The 16,091-nt window shown below is 45.1% G+C and overlaps 2 protein-coding genes across 2 annotated transcripts in view; one reads left to right on the plus strand and one right to left on the minus strand.

Annotated features, from left to right (window-relative positions):
- Lrrc34 (leucine rich repeat containing 34) overlaps window positions 1–9,786 on the minus strand; it is a 22,995-nt gene extending 13,209 nt beyond the window's left edge. Inside the window, exons 1-5 of the mRNA XM_075950986.1 lie at window positions 9,720–9,786; window positions 8,316–8,438; window positions 6,350–6,471; window positions 6,186–6,250; window positions 5,133–5,216 (exon numbers count right to left, since the gene is read on the minus strand). Coding sequence (XP_075807101.1) covers window positions 5,133–5,216; window positions 6,186–6,250; window positions 6,350–6,471; window positions 8,316–8,425 — 381 coding nt within the window. The 5' untranslated portion in view covers window positions 8,426–8,438; window positions 9,720–9,786. The remainder of the gene's footprint in view (window positions 1–5,132; window positions 5,217–6,185; window positions 6,251–6,349; window positions 6,472–8,315; window positions 8,439–9,719) is intronic.
- Lrriq4 (leucine rich repeats and IQ motif containing 4) overlaps window positions 9,684–16,091 on the plus strand; it is a 33,417-nt gene continuing 27,009 nt past the window's right edge. Inside the window, exons 1-2 of the mRNA XM_075951054.1 lie at window positions 9,684–9,734; window positions 11,841–12,899. Coding sequence (XP_075807169.1) covers window positions 9,684–9,734; window positions 11,841–12,899 — 1,110 coding nt within the window. The remainder of the gene's footprint in view (window positions 9,735–11,840; window positions 12,900–16,091) is intronic.

The following is a 16,091-nucleotide window of genomic DNA, read 5'->3' on the forward strand; positions in this document are numbered from 1 at the left end:
CACACACACACACACACACACACGAAAAAGCAAGAACAACCCAAATCCAAAAGTGATGAAATGGACACTAAGAGGATAATCCATAAACTCTGCTAAACAAAAAGTTGATTCTTCGAAAAGATGAACAAGAGGAACAAACTCTTAGCCAGACTAACGAGAAGAAAGAGAACACTCTACAAAGTTAGTGATGGAAAGGGTTTGTTACAAGATGAAATCTAAGATTTTTTAAAAAATATTTATTTATTATGTATACAATATTCTGTCTGTGTGTATGTCTGCAGGCCAGAAGAGGGCACCAGACCTCATTACAGATGGTTGTGAGCCACCATGTGGTTGCCGGGAATTGAACTCAGGAACTTTGGAAAAGCAGGCAATGCCATACACAGAAAGTCCTAAGTGGTCCACCCCAAAAAGCTGTTCAAACTGGTAAGTCCAGGGAGAGCAAAATGCAAGACTTACCTAAAATCAATTTTATTTCTTCATTCTAGAAATGAATGACCCCAAGTAATGTTAAGAAAATAATTCCTGGGAGCATGGGGACCATGGGAGAAGGCTGAAGGGGAGGGGAGAAAAAGAGGAGGTAGCAGAGAAAAATATATAGCTCAATAAAACCAATAAAAAATTTAAAAAATAATAAAAAACTAAAAAAATAGAAAAGAAAAGAATTCCAAGCCAAGTGTGGTAATAAGCATCCTTAATCCCAGCACTCAGGAAGCAAAGGCAGACATATCTCTGAGTTTGAGACCAGCTTAGCCTATACAGTTCTGTGGTGTAGGAGGTCCTTCTGTCTATGTGTTGCTTCATTGGTTAATAAAGGAACTGCTTTGGGCTTATAGCAGAGCTGTAGGGGAACAGAGCTAGGCAGAGAAAACTAAACTGACTGCTGGGAGGAAGAAGGGGGGAGTAAAAGACAGACACCGTGGAGCCGCCAGAATCAGACATGCTGAATCTTTGCATGTAAACCACTGCCACATGGTGATATACAGATTAATAGAAATGGGTTAAATTAATATAAGAGTTAGCCAATAAGAAGCTAGAGCTAAGCCGGGCGGTGGTGGTGCATGCCTTTAATCCCAGCACTCGGGAGGCAGAGGCAGGCAGATCTCTGTGAGTTCGAGGCCAGCCTGGTCTACAAGAGCTAGTTCCAGGACAGGAACCAAAAAGCTACGGAGAAACCCTGTCTCGAAAAATCCAAAAGAAGAAAAGAAAAAAAGAAAAAAAAAAAGAAGCTAGAGCTAACGGGCCAAGCAATGCTTTAATTAATACAGTTCCTGTGTGATTATTTTGGGGCTAAGCTAGCAGGATTGCTGGGAACCGAACAAGCAGTTCCTTGCAACAGTTCTAGGCCATCCAAGGCTACATAGTGAAACCCTTTTAAAAATGAAATTGTTCCATTTTAGTAGAATCAAGCTGCATAAAATATAGGGGAATAGTTAACAAAACAAGGACAAGACTTGCATACTGAAGGATGTAAACCACTATACATTTCAAAGGAGATAAAGAGCCAAGTAGTCAGAATATCTCATGTTCGTGGACTGGAATAGTTGGCATTATTAAACTGACAGGATTCCCCAAACTATCTACAGACCTAACTAATCAAAACCCCAGCTGCTTTTCTTCTTGAAATTGACAAAGTGCTCTTAAAATTTGTATGGAAATGCAACTGACCCAGAAGAATCAATATGATCTTAAAAAATGATTACAAATCTATGACTCCTATCTTCATTTTAAAAAGCTACAATTTAGAAACAAGATAGCATGGTATTCGAGTAGAGACAGAGAGTGGATTCTCAGAGCCTGAGAGCACTATAGAAGCAAGCCTCACATGGATGCTCAACCATTGTTTAAATTTATTTTATATTTGTTGAGATTATGGTATAATTATATTGATTCCCCTTCTTTTTTTTTTTTTTTTTTGGTTTTTCGAGACAGGGTTTCTCTGTGGCTTTTGGAGCCTGTCCTGGAACTAGCTCTGTAGACCAGGCTGGTCTCGAACTCACAGAGATCCGCCTGCCTCTGCCTTCCGAGTGCTGGGATTAAAGGCGTGCGCCACCACTGCCCGGCTTTGATTCCCCTCCTTGCTCTCTTTCCCAAATGATGTTTTGAAAAAGATGCCAAGACAATTAAATGGAAGAAGGAATAGTTTTTAATGTGTGTCTGTGTGATAACAAAATATTCACATATAAAGAATAAAGTTAGACTCCTACTGCTCACTATATACAAAAATTAAGTCATGATGGGTGAATGAAAGAAAACTCTAAGAATCAAACAGGCATGTAAATCCTTGCAACTTTTGGTTAGCCAAAGCTGCTTTAGATAGAACACTTAGATTAAGGTATAATAATCCTACCAACTAAATAAATGTGAGCCTTGTTGAGACAAAACATTTTGTTTAAAAGAGCATCAAGAAAGTGAGGGAAAATATTATCAATCATAAATCTGATGTTTTTTTCCCTCTGGAATATATAAAGAACACTTACAACTCCAAAAGACTGCCTGCCAGTTACGGGTGCACCACTGTAGCCCGTGTGCTCGGACACCTGAAGCCAAAGGATCACTTGGGCAGAGGTTCAAGATTAACCTGAGCAAATGGTGATAGCATCTCAGAATGGACAAAATCCAGGCTCTGGAAGGCGGCAAACGATTTGAACAAAAGCTCCTCCCGAGGAAGAACACATGAGAACCAAGGGAAGGTGTTAACATCAGTCATTGGGGGCTCCTCACACACACACGCAGATGGTAGGGACTAAGATGGCTAAAAGGTGCGACTACTTTGGAAAACAATTAGGCAGTTCCTTAATGTATTTTACAGACAGGAAGCAAACAAGTGAACTCCCTACTAGACTCCTACACAGAGAAGCAGAGACACCTGAGTGTTCAGTGGCTAGCCAGCCTAATCTAAATGGAAGGCTTCCTACTTTCTGAGAAGTTTATTATGGCAATAATGTCGGGGGTCACAAAGGAAGACACTGGACTTCCTGTTCTGACTTCCATATGCAAGAACACAGGCACAAGCACCCACATAGGCCTGTAAACCTCTCCCTGAGTGATCACATACATATACACACACATAAAAATATTCTAAAAATAATGGTGGTGGTTACACAACTCTATAAATAAACTTATTTATAGACAGGGTCTCACTATGTAACCCGGGCTGGCCTGACTCCGTATGTAAACCACACCAGCCTCAAAGTCACAGAAATCCTCCTGCCTCTGTGTACCACCATTCCCAGTCTCTCAAAATACACTTTCCTGGAGTTGAAAACTTTGGAAGAGTTATGCTTTGTGTATACAAATTACATTGCAATCGATTTTGTTAATTTTTTTAAGGAAGAAAAGGCTTGCAGTTCAGTTTGGAGATGGAGTTTATCATAGCAAGAGAGTGACGTGAATGGTCACATTGCAACCACACTCAGTAGGCAAGGCGAGATGGATGCTGGGGCTCGTCAGACTTTCCCATTTTCCATAGTTTATCCACTCTACAACCCATAGCTATGGAATGGTGCCTCCCGCATTTACTACAGACTCCTCAGAGGTATGTCTCCTGTGTGATCCTAAGTCCAGTCAGGTTGACAGGGACCTTTAAACATAAATCTACTCTTTGTCAACTTGAAACCTAACCATATCACTTATAAGCGACACCATCACCGTTTCTCAGAGGCACGTGGCCATCTCGTAAGCGTCACGCAGTGATCTCATTTCTAAGTTCCCCCTAAGTCTTAGCAGTTCCCACTTCATACTAAAGTCCAAGATCAGAAATCTGCTCTGACACTCGAGGTACTCTCAACTGTGAGCCCCTGTAAAATGAGAAAAGACGTTGCACACTTCCAGTATCCATTCCCATTCCAACAGAGAGGAATAAGAGGATATTGAAGGAGCAGACAGATGGACGACAGCAAGATCCAACCTGAGGCTGCATGTCCAGCATCTGGTCTCCACTAGGGTTAGGTCTCTGCCCTTCCAGCTCTGTTCTCTGCGGCCAATTATGGCCTCTTTCAAGAGCTGGCTCCTCTTGCTGCCTGCAGCTTCCCTCAGTAAACATCCCATGTTTCTAACGTGCCCAGCACCCTAACTTTCCATTATCACTTAGACTCCACCTCTCATACCTGCATGCACAGCCCAGAAGCCCCACAGAATGATCTGCACACCAGAAGAGGGCACCAGATCTCATTAAGGATGATTATGAGCCACCATGTTGCTGGGAATTGAACTCAGGACCTCTGGAAGAGCAGCCAATGCTCCTAACCACTGAGCCATCTCTCCAACCCTGTTTAGTAATTTTTTTAATGAGTCCAAAGCTCTTAAGTAAGAGCCACACTCATATAAACTGAACTACACTAAAACTTTATTTATTTATTTATTTATTTATTTATTTGGTTTTTCGAGACAGGGTTTCTCTGTGGCTTTGGAGCCTGTCCTGGAACTAGCTCTTGTAGACCAGGCTGGTCTCGAACTCACAGAGATCCGCCTGCCTCTGCCTCCCGAGTGCTGGGATTAAAGGCGTGCGCCACCATCGCCCGGCTCCTAAAACTATATATTTAAGGAGCTAAAGAACTGTCTCCATGGTTAAGGGCTATCACTGCTCTTACAAAAGACCTGGGCTTGGTTCCCAGCACTCACATGATGGTGACAGTCACCTGCCACTCTAGTTCCAGGAGATCAAATGCCCTCTTCTGACCTCTGCAGGCACTGCATACACATATATGCAGGCTCATACACATAAAAAATAAATAAATTTTTGGGACTGGAGAGATGGCTCATCAGGTGAAAAAAAAAAAGCTCTTCCAGAGGACTCAGGATCTATTCCAAGCACCCATAGGCATCTCACAACCATATGTAACTCTAGTTCCTGGGCATCTGACTTCCTCTTCTGGGTTCTGCAAATACTAGGAATGCATGTGGTGCAGAGACATGTATGCAGACAAAATACCCATCTACAGACACACACATACACGCATGCTCACACGCACGCATACACACATGCCTGCACACGCACGTACACAGTCACAAACCTCCACCCAAAACTGAAATAACATAAAGCTCACATTAACTTTGGTTATGCTGTTTCTAAACTACAAGAAGTTAAAATTCACAGATCCAATACAACTCTGCGGTATATAAATGCTTACATGTAGTGCTTTAGCAATCAATTCTCCACCTTCAGGTCCAATATCATTAAACATGAGGTTTAAGTAAGTGATACTTGGCTGTTTCTAGAAGAAGAAGAGAAAGGAGCTATTACATTTTTATTACTGGAAATCAATTCATCTATGCACACAATTTATTTATTTATTTATTTATTTTTAATATTTATTTATTTGTTTATTATGTATACAATATTCTGTCTGTGTGTATGTCTGCAGGCCAGAAGAGGGCACCAGACCTCATTCCAGATGGTTGTGAGCCACCATGTGGTTGCCGGGAATTGAACTCAGGACCTTTGGAAGAGCAGGCAATGCTCTTAACCACTGAGCCATCTCTCCAGCCCCTGCACACAATTTATTTAATTAAAAATATCTCCATAGGGGGCTGGAGAGATGGCTCAGTGGTTAAGAGCATTGTCTGTTCTTCCAAAGGTCCTGAGTTCAATTCCCGGCAACCACATGGTGGCTCACAACCATCTGTGAAGAGGTCTGGCGCCCTCTTCTGGCCTGCAGACATGCACACAGACAGAATATTGTATACATAATAAATAAATAAATAAATAAATAAATAAATAAATAAATAAATAAATATCTCCATATAAAATCTAACAGAATTCCAGCAAAGGCAATCACTATTTAAGGAGAAAATCCAAAGGAAGTCACTCTTGTCTTTTTTTTTCCTTTTTGGTTTTTTGAGACAGGGTTTCTCTGTAACTCTTGTCTTTCAAACACTGCAATTGCAATATCATTGAAAGGAAAAGACTCGGTTTAGTTTCCCCAACAACTGAACGTATGGACATCTTTGAGGATTTAACCAGGGTGTACATACAGGTTTGCAAAAGACAACTCAGGAGCTCCAGGCTTCAGCTCTCCTGAGAGCAAACACAGGTGGATTTCCTTGCATTCTGAGGATTAGACATACACCTGAGACTTAGCATCCTTGTGTTTCCATGCTTAGTGTTTGCCTGTGGACCATTGTCTACATGGGTTCCTCTCAGCAGAATGGCGGATGAGGGCTGTTTGGCGGCAATATAATACCTGAAGTAGTTTTGCAGCGTAGTAGGCACCAACATTGCCTATGAGGTTATACTTCACATCCAGACCTGAAACACACGGGGGAAGAGAAACCGGTGTTCCTTACAAAGAATGCTTCAAATCAGGAAAATGAAAAGCAGATGCTGTTCATTCTTACGCATACGTACCAGTGATACACGTCAGGTTACCTAAAACTTTGGAAAGAAGCCAAAAATCTTCACCTGTCATTCTTTGTGTTGGGACTAAGCGGTTATTACCAGCAATATTTAATGTGATTCCTTCCTCTGGTCTGCCAAAATAAGAAAGACAGAAAAAGTGAGGAGGAGACAATGTTGACAATGAGACAAGAGTTAAAAACCCGTCACATGCAAAAAGTAGTATCACAGAAAGTCAGAAATCAGTTTAACATAGCTAAATTCCCCACCATTTAATTTCTCACATACACCCCACTGTCCAGCTTTTTATTTCTTTTGTAATAAAACATTCCCGCAAAAAGAAATTTAAGACCCAGGCCCTGTTGGTGAACACTTTTTTTTTTAATTTATTTATTTATTTATTTATTATACAATATTCTGTCTGTGTGCATGTCTGCAGGCCAGAAGAGGGCACCAGACCTCTTTATAGATGGTTGTGAGCCACCATGTGGTTGCCGGGAATTGAACTCAGGACCTTTGGAAGAACAGGCAATGCTCTTAACCACTGAGCCATCTCTCCAGCCCCCTGAACACTTTTTTTTTTTGGCTTTTCGAAACAGGGGTTCTTTGTGTAGCCCTGGCTCTCCAGTCTGGCATCTAACTCACAGGCTCCTGCCACTGCGTCCTGAGAGCTGGAGGTAAAGGTTTGTGCCACCACTGCCCCAGCTGGTGCACTTAATCCAGAACTCCAAAGGTAGAGGTTGGCAGATCTTTGTGATTTGGGGGTCAGCCTCTTCTATAGAGCAAGTTCCAGGATATCTAGAGCTACACAGAGAAACCCTTACTCAAAACAAAACAAAACAGGGGCTGGAGAGATGGCTCAGTGGTTAAGAGCATTGCCTGCTCTTCCAAAGGTCCTGAGTTCAATTCCCGGCAACCACATGGTGGCTCACAACCATCTGTAATAAGGTCTGGTTCCCTCTTCTGGCCTGCAGATATACACACAGACAGACAATTGTATACATAATAAATAAATAAATATTTAAAACAAAACAAAACAAAGAAACAAAAACAAAAAAAAAAGGAAAGAAGTGGGGGCCAGAGGAAGAAATTTTTTTTTTTTTTTGGTTTTTCGAGACAGGGTTTCTCTGTGGCTTTGGAGCCTCAGAGGAAGAAATTTAAGGGAGAATGTGTTGGTTTCAGCATTTGATTCCAAGTCATCTACCCTTGAAGAGAATTTGCAGTGGAAGGAGCCTTAAGCAGCTGGTTACATCATACCCACAGTCAAGAGCAGACAGAAGCCAGAGGTGGAGCGTTTGTTTTTAATCCCAGCACTTGCTCAGCCAGCTTTCTTTTTTTTTTTTTTTTTTTGGTTTTTTTTCGAGACAGGGTTTCTCTGTAGTTTTGGAGCCTGTCCTGCAACTCCCTTGGTAGAGCAGGCTGGCCTCGAACTCACAGAGATCCGCGTGTCTCTGCCTCCCGAGTGCTGGGATTACAGGAGTGCGCCACCACCGCCCGGCTCAGCCAGCTTTCTTATACCACTCAAGACTACATGCCCAGGGCTGGCACCGCTCACAGTGGGCTGAGCCCTTCTACATTCACTACTAATCAAGAAAATTTCCCCCCTGGCTTTGGTACAGGCAATCTGGTGGGGGCATTTTCTCAACTGTGGCATCTCTTTCCAGGTAAATCTAATGTGTCAAGTTGACAAAATAAAACAGAAACAAGAGCATCAATTAGAACAAAGGATCTGCCTGAGTTCTCCCAGCCACAGGAACCAAGATGGGGGCTCTGGCTTAAGGGCTCCTGGTCCAGTGCTCTCCCCAATGTCAGATATCGCACCGGGGATTTCAAAGCCTTACACGTCTACCTAGGTCCCTAAATCAAAAGCTAGGTCTACGTTACCAAGCTATCTTCAAATGGGAATAAAGCCACTGGATTTCACAGACACGAGGGTCCGCGAGTACTTTTGATACAGCTGAATATTTATCTTCCTTACCCCTTTTTAATTTCTTCATCCAGTTTTTGGAGTATATCCAGTACAAAAGGGTTAGGTTTCCGTAAGTTTTCGGAACAAAAGTGATGGTACTGTTCCTGGAGGTTAGCCATAGACTCTGGAGCTCTGGAAACATAAATGCTTCATCATCACAGATGATCATCAGTTATCCCCAAAGTTTCAACAACTGAGTTTCTTTCAAAGGAGTGTGTGTGTGTGTGTGTGTGTGTGTGTGTGTGTGTGTAGTGAGGATGAGGAAGAAAGAGAGAGAACTTAGAATGGAGGGAGGGGACCAAACAGGCTATAAATCCACCAGAGAGTGGGAAGGCGGTGGTTATGGGGGGGGGCAGAATATGCACCAGAGGGGGGGGGAGACTGTGACTATCTGAGGGGGGTGGGCAGACTGTGTACCAGACCCGGGGGGGGGGGGGAAGGAGTTGTGGTTATCTGAAAGGGGGGCAGACTGTGCACCAGAGGAGGGGAGACTGTGGTGTCTGAAAGGAGGTATGGGCAAATTATAGCTCCAGTTAGAACCCTAGCTGAAAAGGAGCTCGCGGGTGGGGGGTACTACACTCTACCATGAGTTAGTTGTTCTTAGCCAAGGAGAAAGAGAAGCCAGAGCAGGGCTCCCTCCCACTGAACTACTTTCCTCCGACTACTAACTTCTTGAGATGGAAGACCAGCGCTTCTGGTGTCTGCTCCTACAAGCGCCAGGGAGCAGAGACAGGCGTTGACTCTCTAAGCTGGACCTTTGAGAAGGCAGCCGCTGCACCCTTGCAAAACAAACAGCCTTATTCTCCCCTGTAGGGAACAGGACGCGAGCAGTCAGGCGGTCAGCCCCGCCCAGTCCTGCTCCATCAGGCTCCACCCCTGGAAGACGCAGGGTCAGGACCTCTCCCTTTGTCATCTTATTTCCCTTATTATCCTTTCTCCAGCCAACCCCCAACACACACTTTAAAACAAACATCCCAAGCCAAAGTGGTGGCAGGAGCTCTGATTTCTGTGGGTGCCAGGCAAACGCTCATTGAGTACATCCCTTACGCTTTATTTGTTAAATTCATGGATGCAGACATACTCAAAGTGCATGCGGAAGTATGGTATGTATGAATAAAAACATCACGATGAAACCCCTTCTTCTATAAGCTAACTTAAAAATAAAAAAAATAGATGAAGAAATTAAAATAAAAGAAAATATGGGTGGTCTAGAAGTGGGAACCCAGAAACCTCTCAGGAGCCTCCTGCGTGTCTGGGATGGTTTCTTGGGGCTTCCACATACTCGGGCGCAGAAGAGACCCCACCACCTTCCCCAGACCCTAAAAGCAAAGCCACAGATACTACTCTGCTACCCTCCTCACAAAGTCAGGAGGATCAATGGCGGTCAAGGGCACCCCAGAGTTCTGCCTGTACCTGAGGCTTCTGCAGGTGGGATCCACCGCCCTTTGACCTGGAGCTACAGGGCCGGGTTCCTCTAACCCCGCTAGCCCTGCCGGTCTGGACCGCTGAAGAGTAAGGTTGCGGCTGGACTTTCTCAACCTGCTCCTACCAGGCCAGCAACCCGAGTTGCTCCCATGGCAACCACAGAGCTTCCTCCAGAAGGAAGGGGGAAGAGGCGGGGCTACAGTTGAGAGGGCGGGACACACTGTAATCGGTAGACAGTGATCACTCACCTTAAATTTACCCACTCTGGATTATAGACACCGAGGGAGAGTTTGTAGGGCAGGGAGCCTACTCTGCTGGGCTAGGGACCAGGGCTACAAATCCCGGTGACCCAGCCCTCCTCCCCCAAAAGGAAGCGAAAGGTTAAACTCGGAATCTGGTGATAGAACCTTCAAGAGGGGTTGTAATAGCTTAAAGGGTTTTGTAAAGGAGTGAAGCCCCCTGGAGGGGTTTCCTGGAGAAGGCGACTTCCGGAGTAGTCTGAGATAGTCCGCCCCAGGGCCAAGCTGCAGAGGCACAGGTACACACAGTATCTGGTTTATGGAGGCAGGCAAGACCATATCCGTGAGGAATCTGAGCATCTTCTTTATAGTAAGGCAGTGAGGATCGTGGGTCAGGATGTTAGAGACCTTTAGGTGCCGATTGCAGATCCACGGATGGAAGGTGAATTTGGAGTATCTAGTCCGGAAGAAGAGCCTTGAAATAGCCCCCAGAAGCCCAAGAGAGGCAATAAGGCCTCAGCTAGCGTTGGAGCCAGGGACTCCCAAAGGAGTATTGTAGGATGGCACGGTCAGGGGGCAAGCGACACAGAAAGACTGAGACTAAGATCCCTCTTAGCCCAGTTTGCACCTTCCTCAAAGACCTCTTGGCGCTATCCAGTGGAGAACTGACCCTGCGCTTGAGAGCTCTCCAGACTGAAAGAACTGCCCCTCTTGACCCACGAGTGTCTATTACAAGTCGTTTTCTTTGGCAGGTTCTCCTGTCCCAGGCATGGTTTTGTTCCCTTGGTTGGCTTTTGGTTTGCCTACGGAAGGCTGGCTTCTCTGTCTACCAGCCTCACCAGGCAGGAGGGAGACTTCCCACACAGGCCTTCACTTATGGAGACAAAGTGGCTGAACCCTAGATTTTTTCACCCCTTAGCTTGATTTGCAGTGACAACTCTGATGACTTTATGAAGATATCTAATATAGAAATCTCCCCAATATTTTCAGGAGGTGATGGCAAGAGCCATGATCTTTTTTGCAAATTCCCACAATTCATTTGAGACTAAATCGAATAGAAGCATCGTAAAAGTTAATTTGTTTCTTTTATTCTGTTGTTCTCGAAATAGGGTCTCACTGTGTAGCTCTGGCTGTCCTGAAACTCACTATGTAGAGCAGGTTGATGTCAAAATCACACAGATCCACCTTCCTCTGCCTCCCCCGTGTTGGGATTAATGGTGTGCCCCACTGTGGCCAGTTTTGAAGGATTTTTTAAAATTATGCATATATGGTGGGGTATGTATGAGTTCAGGCGCCCAAAGAGGACAGGAGAGTATGTGTGATTCCCCTGGAGCCCCCAACTGGGGGATGGGCCACCCGCTGAGTTCCTCTGCCAGAGCAGTAAGTGCTCTTAAAGGCTGAGCCATTTCTTTAGTCCCCAAACAAGCGATTAAAAAAAAAAAAGAAATTAGGTGATCTGTGTGTTAACACAGGCACACAAACTTACTAGAAAGAGGAGTTTGCGCTTTAACTCTTTTTTAAAAAAAATATTTATTTATCCATTTATTTATTATGTATACAGCATTCTGCCTCCATGTATGCCCACATGTCAGAAGAGAGCGACAGATCTCATTACAGATGGTTGTGAGCCACCATGTGGTTGCTGGGAATTGAACCCAGGTCCTCTGGAAGAGCAGCCAGTGCTCCATCTCTCCAGCCCCCTGCGCTTTAACTCTTAACCTAACATGAAATGCAAGAAAATGTAAATTTTGCCTTGCAAAATAATTTCAGCCACTTAACCATTTGCCCGTCGTCGCCATCGCCCCCGCACCCAGTTATTAAATCTGGTTGTCAGGGAAATCTGTTTTATTTTTTTCCCTCCCTTTCACAGTATTTTAGATTTGGGGTCATGGAACTTTCCTTAAAAGTCTTGTCAAAAGAAGTACTGAAACCAGAACAATTTCCCAAGGTTCTTCAGAGAAATGACTCCCAGCGGGTCACTGATAGAACCTATTTCGTTGATGGTTCCAACCAGGGTCTGAAAACCATCCCGTCAGAGATTTTGGCATTGAAAGAATTAGAAGAACTGCATCTGGAGAACAACCAGATTTCAGAAATCCCCCAGGACATTCAGAATTTAAAGAATGTCAAGGTCCTCTATCTGCACAAGAACAAACTGCAGTGTCTAAGCCTGGAGCTGGGGTTTCTGCGCAGCCTGGAGTCGCTGGACCTGAGTAACAACCCGCTGCTCTACTCCTCCCTGCGGGTACTCAGTTGTCTCCGCACGCTTCGGGAGCTGCGGCTCTACCAAACCGGCCTGAGAGAGGTTCCCTCGACGATCTGCAAATCGCTGCACCACCTGGAGCTGTTAGGGCTGTCGGGCAACAACCTGGAATCGCTGCCCAAAGAAATCGTGAACCAGAGCAAGCTCAAGGAGATCTACCTGAAACACAACCAGTTCTCGGCTTTCCCTAGAGACCTCTGTGCCCTTTCCAACCTGGAGGTGATCGATCTGGACCACAACAAGCTTAAGGCCATCCCGGATGAAATCGGGAACCTGGTGAGGCTGCAGAAATTCTACGTGGCGTCTAACAACCTGCCTCTTCTACCGGAGTCTCTGAGCCGGTGCACCAAGCTGTCGGTGCTGGATTTGACCCAAAACCTCCTCCGCATTCTCCCGCCCAGCCTGGAGCTGCTCACCGAGCTCAGTGAAGTCGGGCTGAGTGGGAACCGCCTGCAGAAGGTGCCCCGCCTCCTGTGCCGCTGGACTGCGCTGAACCTCCTCTACATGCGCAACACGGGCCTGCGCGTACTGCGGCGCTCCTTCAAGCGCCTGGTCAACCTGCGCTTCCTGGATCTCAGTCAGAACCACATTGACCACTTCCCCGCGCAGATCTGCGCGCTCAGGAACCTGGAGATCCTGGCGCTGGACGATAACAAAGTGACACAGGTATTACTTCCTTCCCGCTGTCACTCTGCTTGCCGTTCCTTGATGTGGCACTATGTCCAGCCAGTATATTGAACCAGCTACCGTCAAAACAACAAACAAACAAACAAACACAGGCTTATCAAAGATAGCTATTCCACAAGGTGGCACTTTCTTTTCTTCCTTTCCAAATGATAATTCTAACCTCCATCTCGTGTTCTCTTAGGACTTGGGGCTGCAGCCACTGGGGTGTTTTCATTCTTAAGGGCATGTGAGGCAAAAACCGAACTGAGTTGTTTTAAGGATCAGAGTGCCAAGATTCTAGCCCAGGTTTTGGATTCCAGGGTCTCTCCTACTAACACAGGCCACCCGACAGTTTCCATAAAGCATGGGCTTTAGCCCCTGGCCTCTGAAAATACTTTAGTTCTTAACTTCCCATCCCCAGGACACTGAAGAACAGGTTGGGGTTTGTTTGTGTGTTTGTTCTTTCCTGGAGATGCACTTTGGAATTGCTCAGCACGGCATTGTTGAGCATCTGGAGACAGGTAGAGCATAGGCAGAGAAGCTGCGGGATCCTCATAGAATGTGATCTAAACAATGTAAGCTAACTGAAGCTGTATGTGCCCCTGTGGAGACAACACAAATAGTGAATGCCTATAGAATAAGGGGGGAAAACCCCGATAAACAATATACCTTCATTCATTGCTGAACTGCACAAAATTACAAATATGGAGGCTAGAGACATGGACCACTGGGTAAAAGTGTTTGCTGTCAAGCTTGGCAACTTGAGTTTGATCCCGAAGAGGCAGAGGGAGCATTGTGGAAGGACAGAACTGACTTCCACACTTACTGTGAAGCATACAGGCTCACAGGCACACCTACACAAATAAATAAACATAATAAGCTTTTAATATTACACATATAAAATGAACAAACACATATATACCACCCACTTAATGAATATTTATAACAATAAAAGCATAAAAAGCAATAAAAACATAAAAAAATATGAACTGGAAGGAGAGTAACCAAGTTCCCAAGAGTGGCAGCCTTGGGGAGGAGGGGTCAAAAAAGGCATTAAAGCCCCATGCTTGTCTGGCATGTGGAAGTTCCTAGTTCATTCTCCAGGGCTATAAATAAGCAAATAAATAAATAAGCACACTAAGCTAGGGGTCTGGAGACATGAAAGCTGTCTGCAAGCTAGTGGCTGGCTAGCTGGAAGCACAATTCATTGGAAACAAGAGAGACTCTTAGAGGTGGAAGGTGAACACTCACTTCCAAAAGCTGCCCTCTGACCTCCACACTCACTTCCAAAAGCTGCCCTCTGACCTCCACACACATGAACTGACTGTGCCCCAGCACACACCCGGGGAGGCACTGAGAGAGAGTCAGAGAGACAGAGATGGGGAGAAATTCCTTTCCGTGGAGAAAGTGTTTCATATAACAGCTGGAGTAACTCAAATGAAGTACTTGTAGGAAGATTCTCTAGTTTTGCCCTCTGTTGTTACCATAACCACCGTGACCAACCACAGCTGGAGGGGGGAAGGGGTTAATTCATCTCATACTTCATGGTCAGTCCATCACTGAGGGAAGTTAGAACGGGAACTCAGACAGCTACTGAACAGCTACTGAGGAAGCAGCATCCACGAAGACAGCTCCCCACGAGGACAGCTCCCCACTTGCTGCTCCCATGCTTACATCTGGTTACCTTTCTTAGACAGTCCAACCCCCCCCCCCCCCGCAGAGGGATGCCTTGCACAGTGGGTTGGGCCCTCCTGCACCCATTAGAAAGCAGGAAAATACTTCCACAGACATGCTCACAGGCCGCTCTGATGGAAGCAATTCCTCAAGTGTGGCTCCACCTTCCCGGTGTGTTCAGTTAAAATCAAAATGAGCCACGGCAGAAGGATAACACTGTCCTAATCATGACTGAGTCATGAACGATAGCTAACCTTTTCTTTTTCGTTCTTTTCTTTTTTCAAGACAGGGTTTCTTTGTAGCTTTGGAGCCTGTCCTGGAACTAGCTCTTGTAGACCAGGCTGGCCTTGAACTCACAGAGATCCATCTGGCTCTGTCTCCTAAGTGCTGGGATGAAAGGCGTGGGCCACCACTGCCAGCACTAACCTTTTTCTTGAGAGAAACTTTAAATTCTCAAAGGAGAGACCTGCATGAGTTCTGCTTGCTAACAAGAGAAACCCCAGCTTACCTCATGAACCAAACTGTGCTGGAGAGTGGACATGTAGACAAATAGGATTGGACTGACTGTGAAAAACTTGATGACCTGTTCCTCATGGTTTTCAGTTATTCTGAATGTATTGTTTGTGCTTTTGTCCCCTCCACTATCAGTTTGTGTGACGCTAGGACTTAGAATCACAGGCTTGTTTTCCTTCCTTGTCATATGTGACCTTGAGACCCACCTGATTGGTTTCTGGCTCTGAAAACTTGGCAGTAGCTTCTCGCCTTGCCGAGCTAAGTGTGAAAATAGTGTTCATTAGGTACCTAAAATGATTTTACCTCTGTAGTAAATTACTACTAAAAGAGAAAGCAAAACCAGAGTATTCAACCTCAAAATGTTCAACTATGGTGTCATAAGCAATTGCTCCACGTTGATACTCTGCAGATTCTGTGTCCAGAGTTTTCAATTTTTATAGTTTTTCTGTGCATATGAACGGATGCAGGATATGATGTGTGTGCATGGGGCTGTGCACCACAGCAGGCACACGGTGCTCGGATGACGACTTTGTGGAGCTGTGCACTCACCAAAGACTGGGCAGACGCTAGGAGGAAGACAGGGAAATGAGGGAGGATTTCCCACGAAGAACGAAATCAGACAAAGGAGTGTGCAAGGCAAGAAATGGCTGAGTATGCATCTAGAATTTTCTTTTTAACAGCAAGGGGGAGCATCTTTGTTGCACAGTGAGTAGTGTGGTTACGTAAGTCAGAGGAAGGTTTTCCATGAGATTCTAGAGGCCCAGAATGAGAGAGTAGTGAACCTGACAGCGACGTGGCTTAGTGAGGATGTCTACTCAAGGTGATGCTCTTTTCTGTCTGGGAGGTGGTGAGGAAAAGAGGGCTGCGGAGCTGAGCCAGCAACACATTCAGCCACTGTGTTAGGGTTAGAACACAGAATCTGCTTAAGGCCTTCCTTTAAGTTTGGTAGTCTGGAAAATAGAACCTAACTTCCAAATAAGGTGCAAAAGCCTTGGTGTTCAATAG

This window comes from Microtus pennsylvanicus, chromosome 16 (genome assembly GCF_037038515.1).
Source record: "Microtus pennsylvanicus isolate mMicPen1 chromosome 16, mMicPen1.hap1, whole genome shotgun sequence".
Classification (NCBI taxonomy): Eukaryota; Metazoa; Chordata; class Mammalia; order Rodentia; family Cricetidae; genus Microtus; species Microtus pennsylvanicus.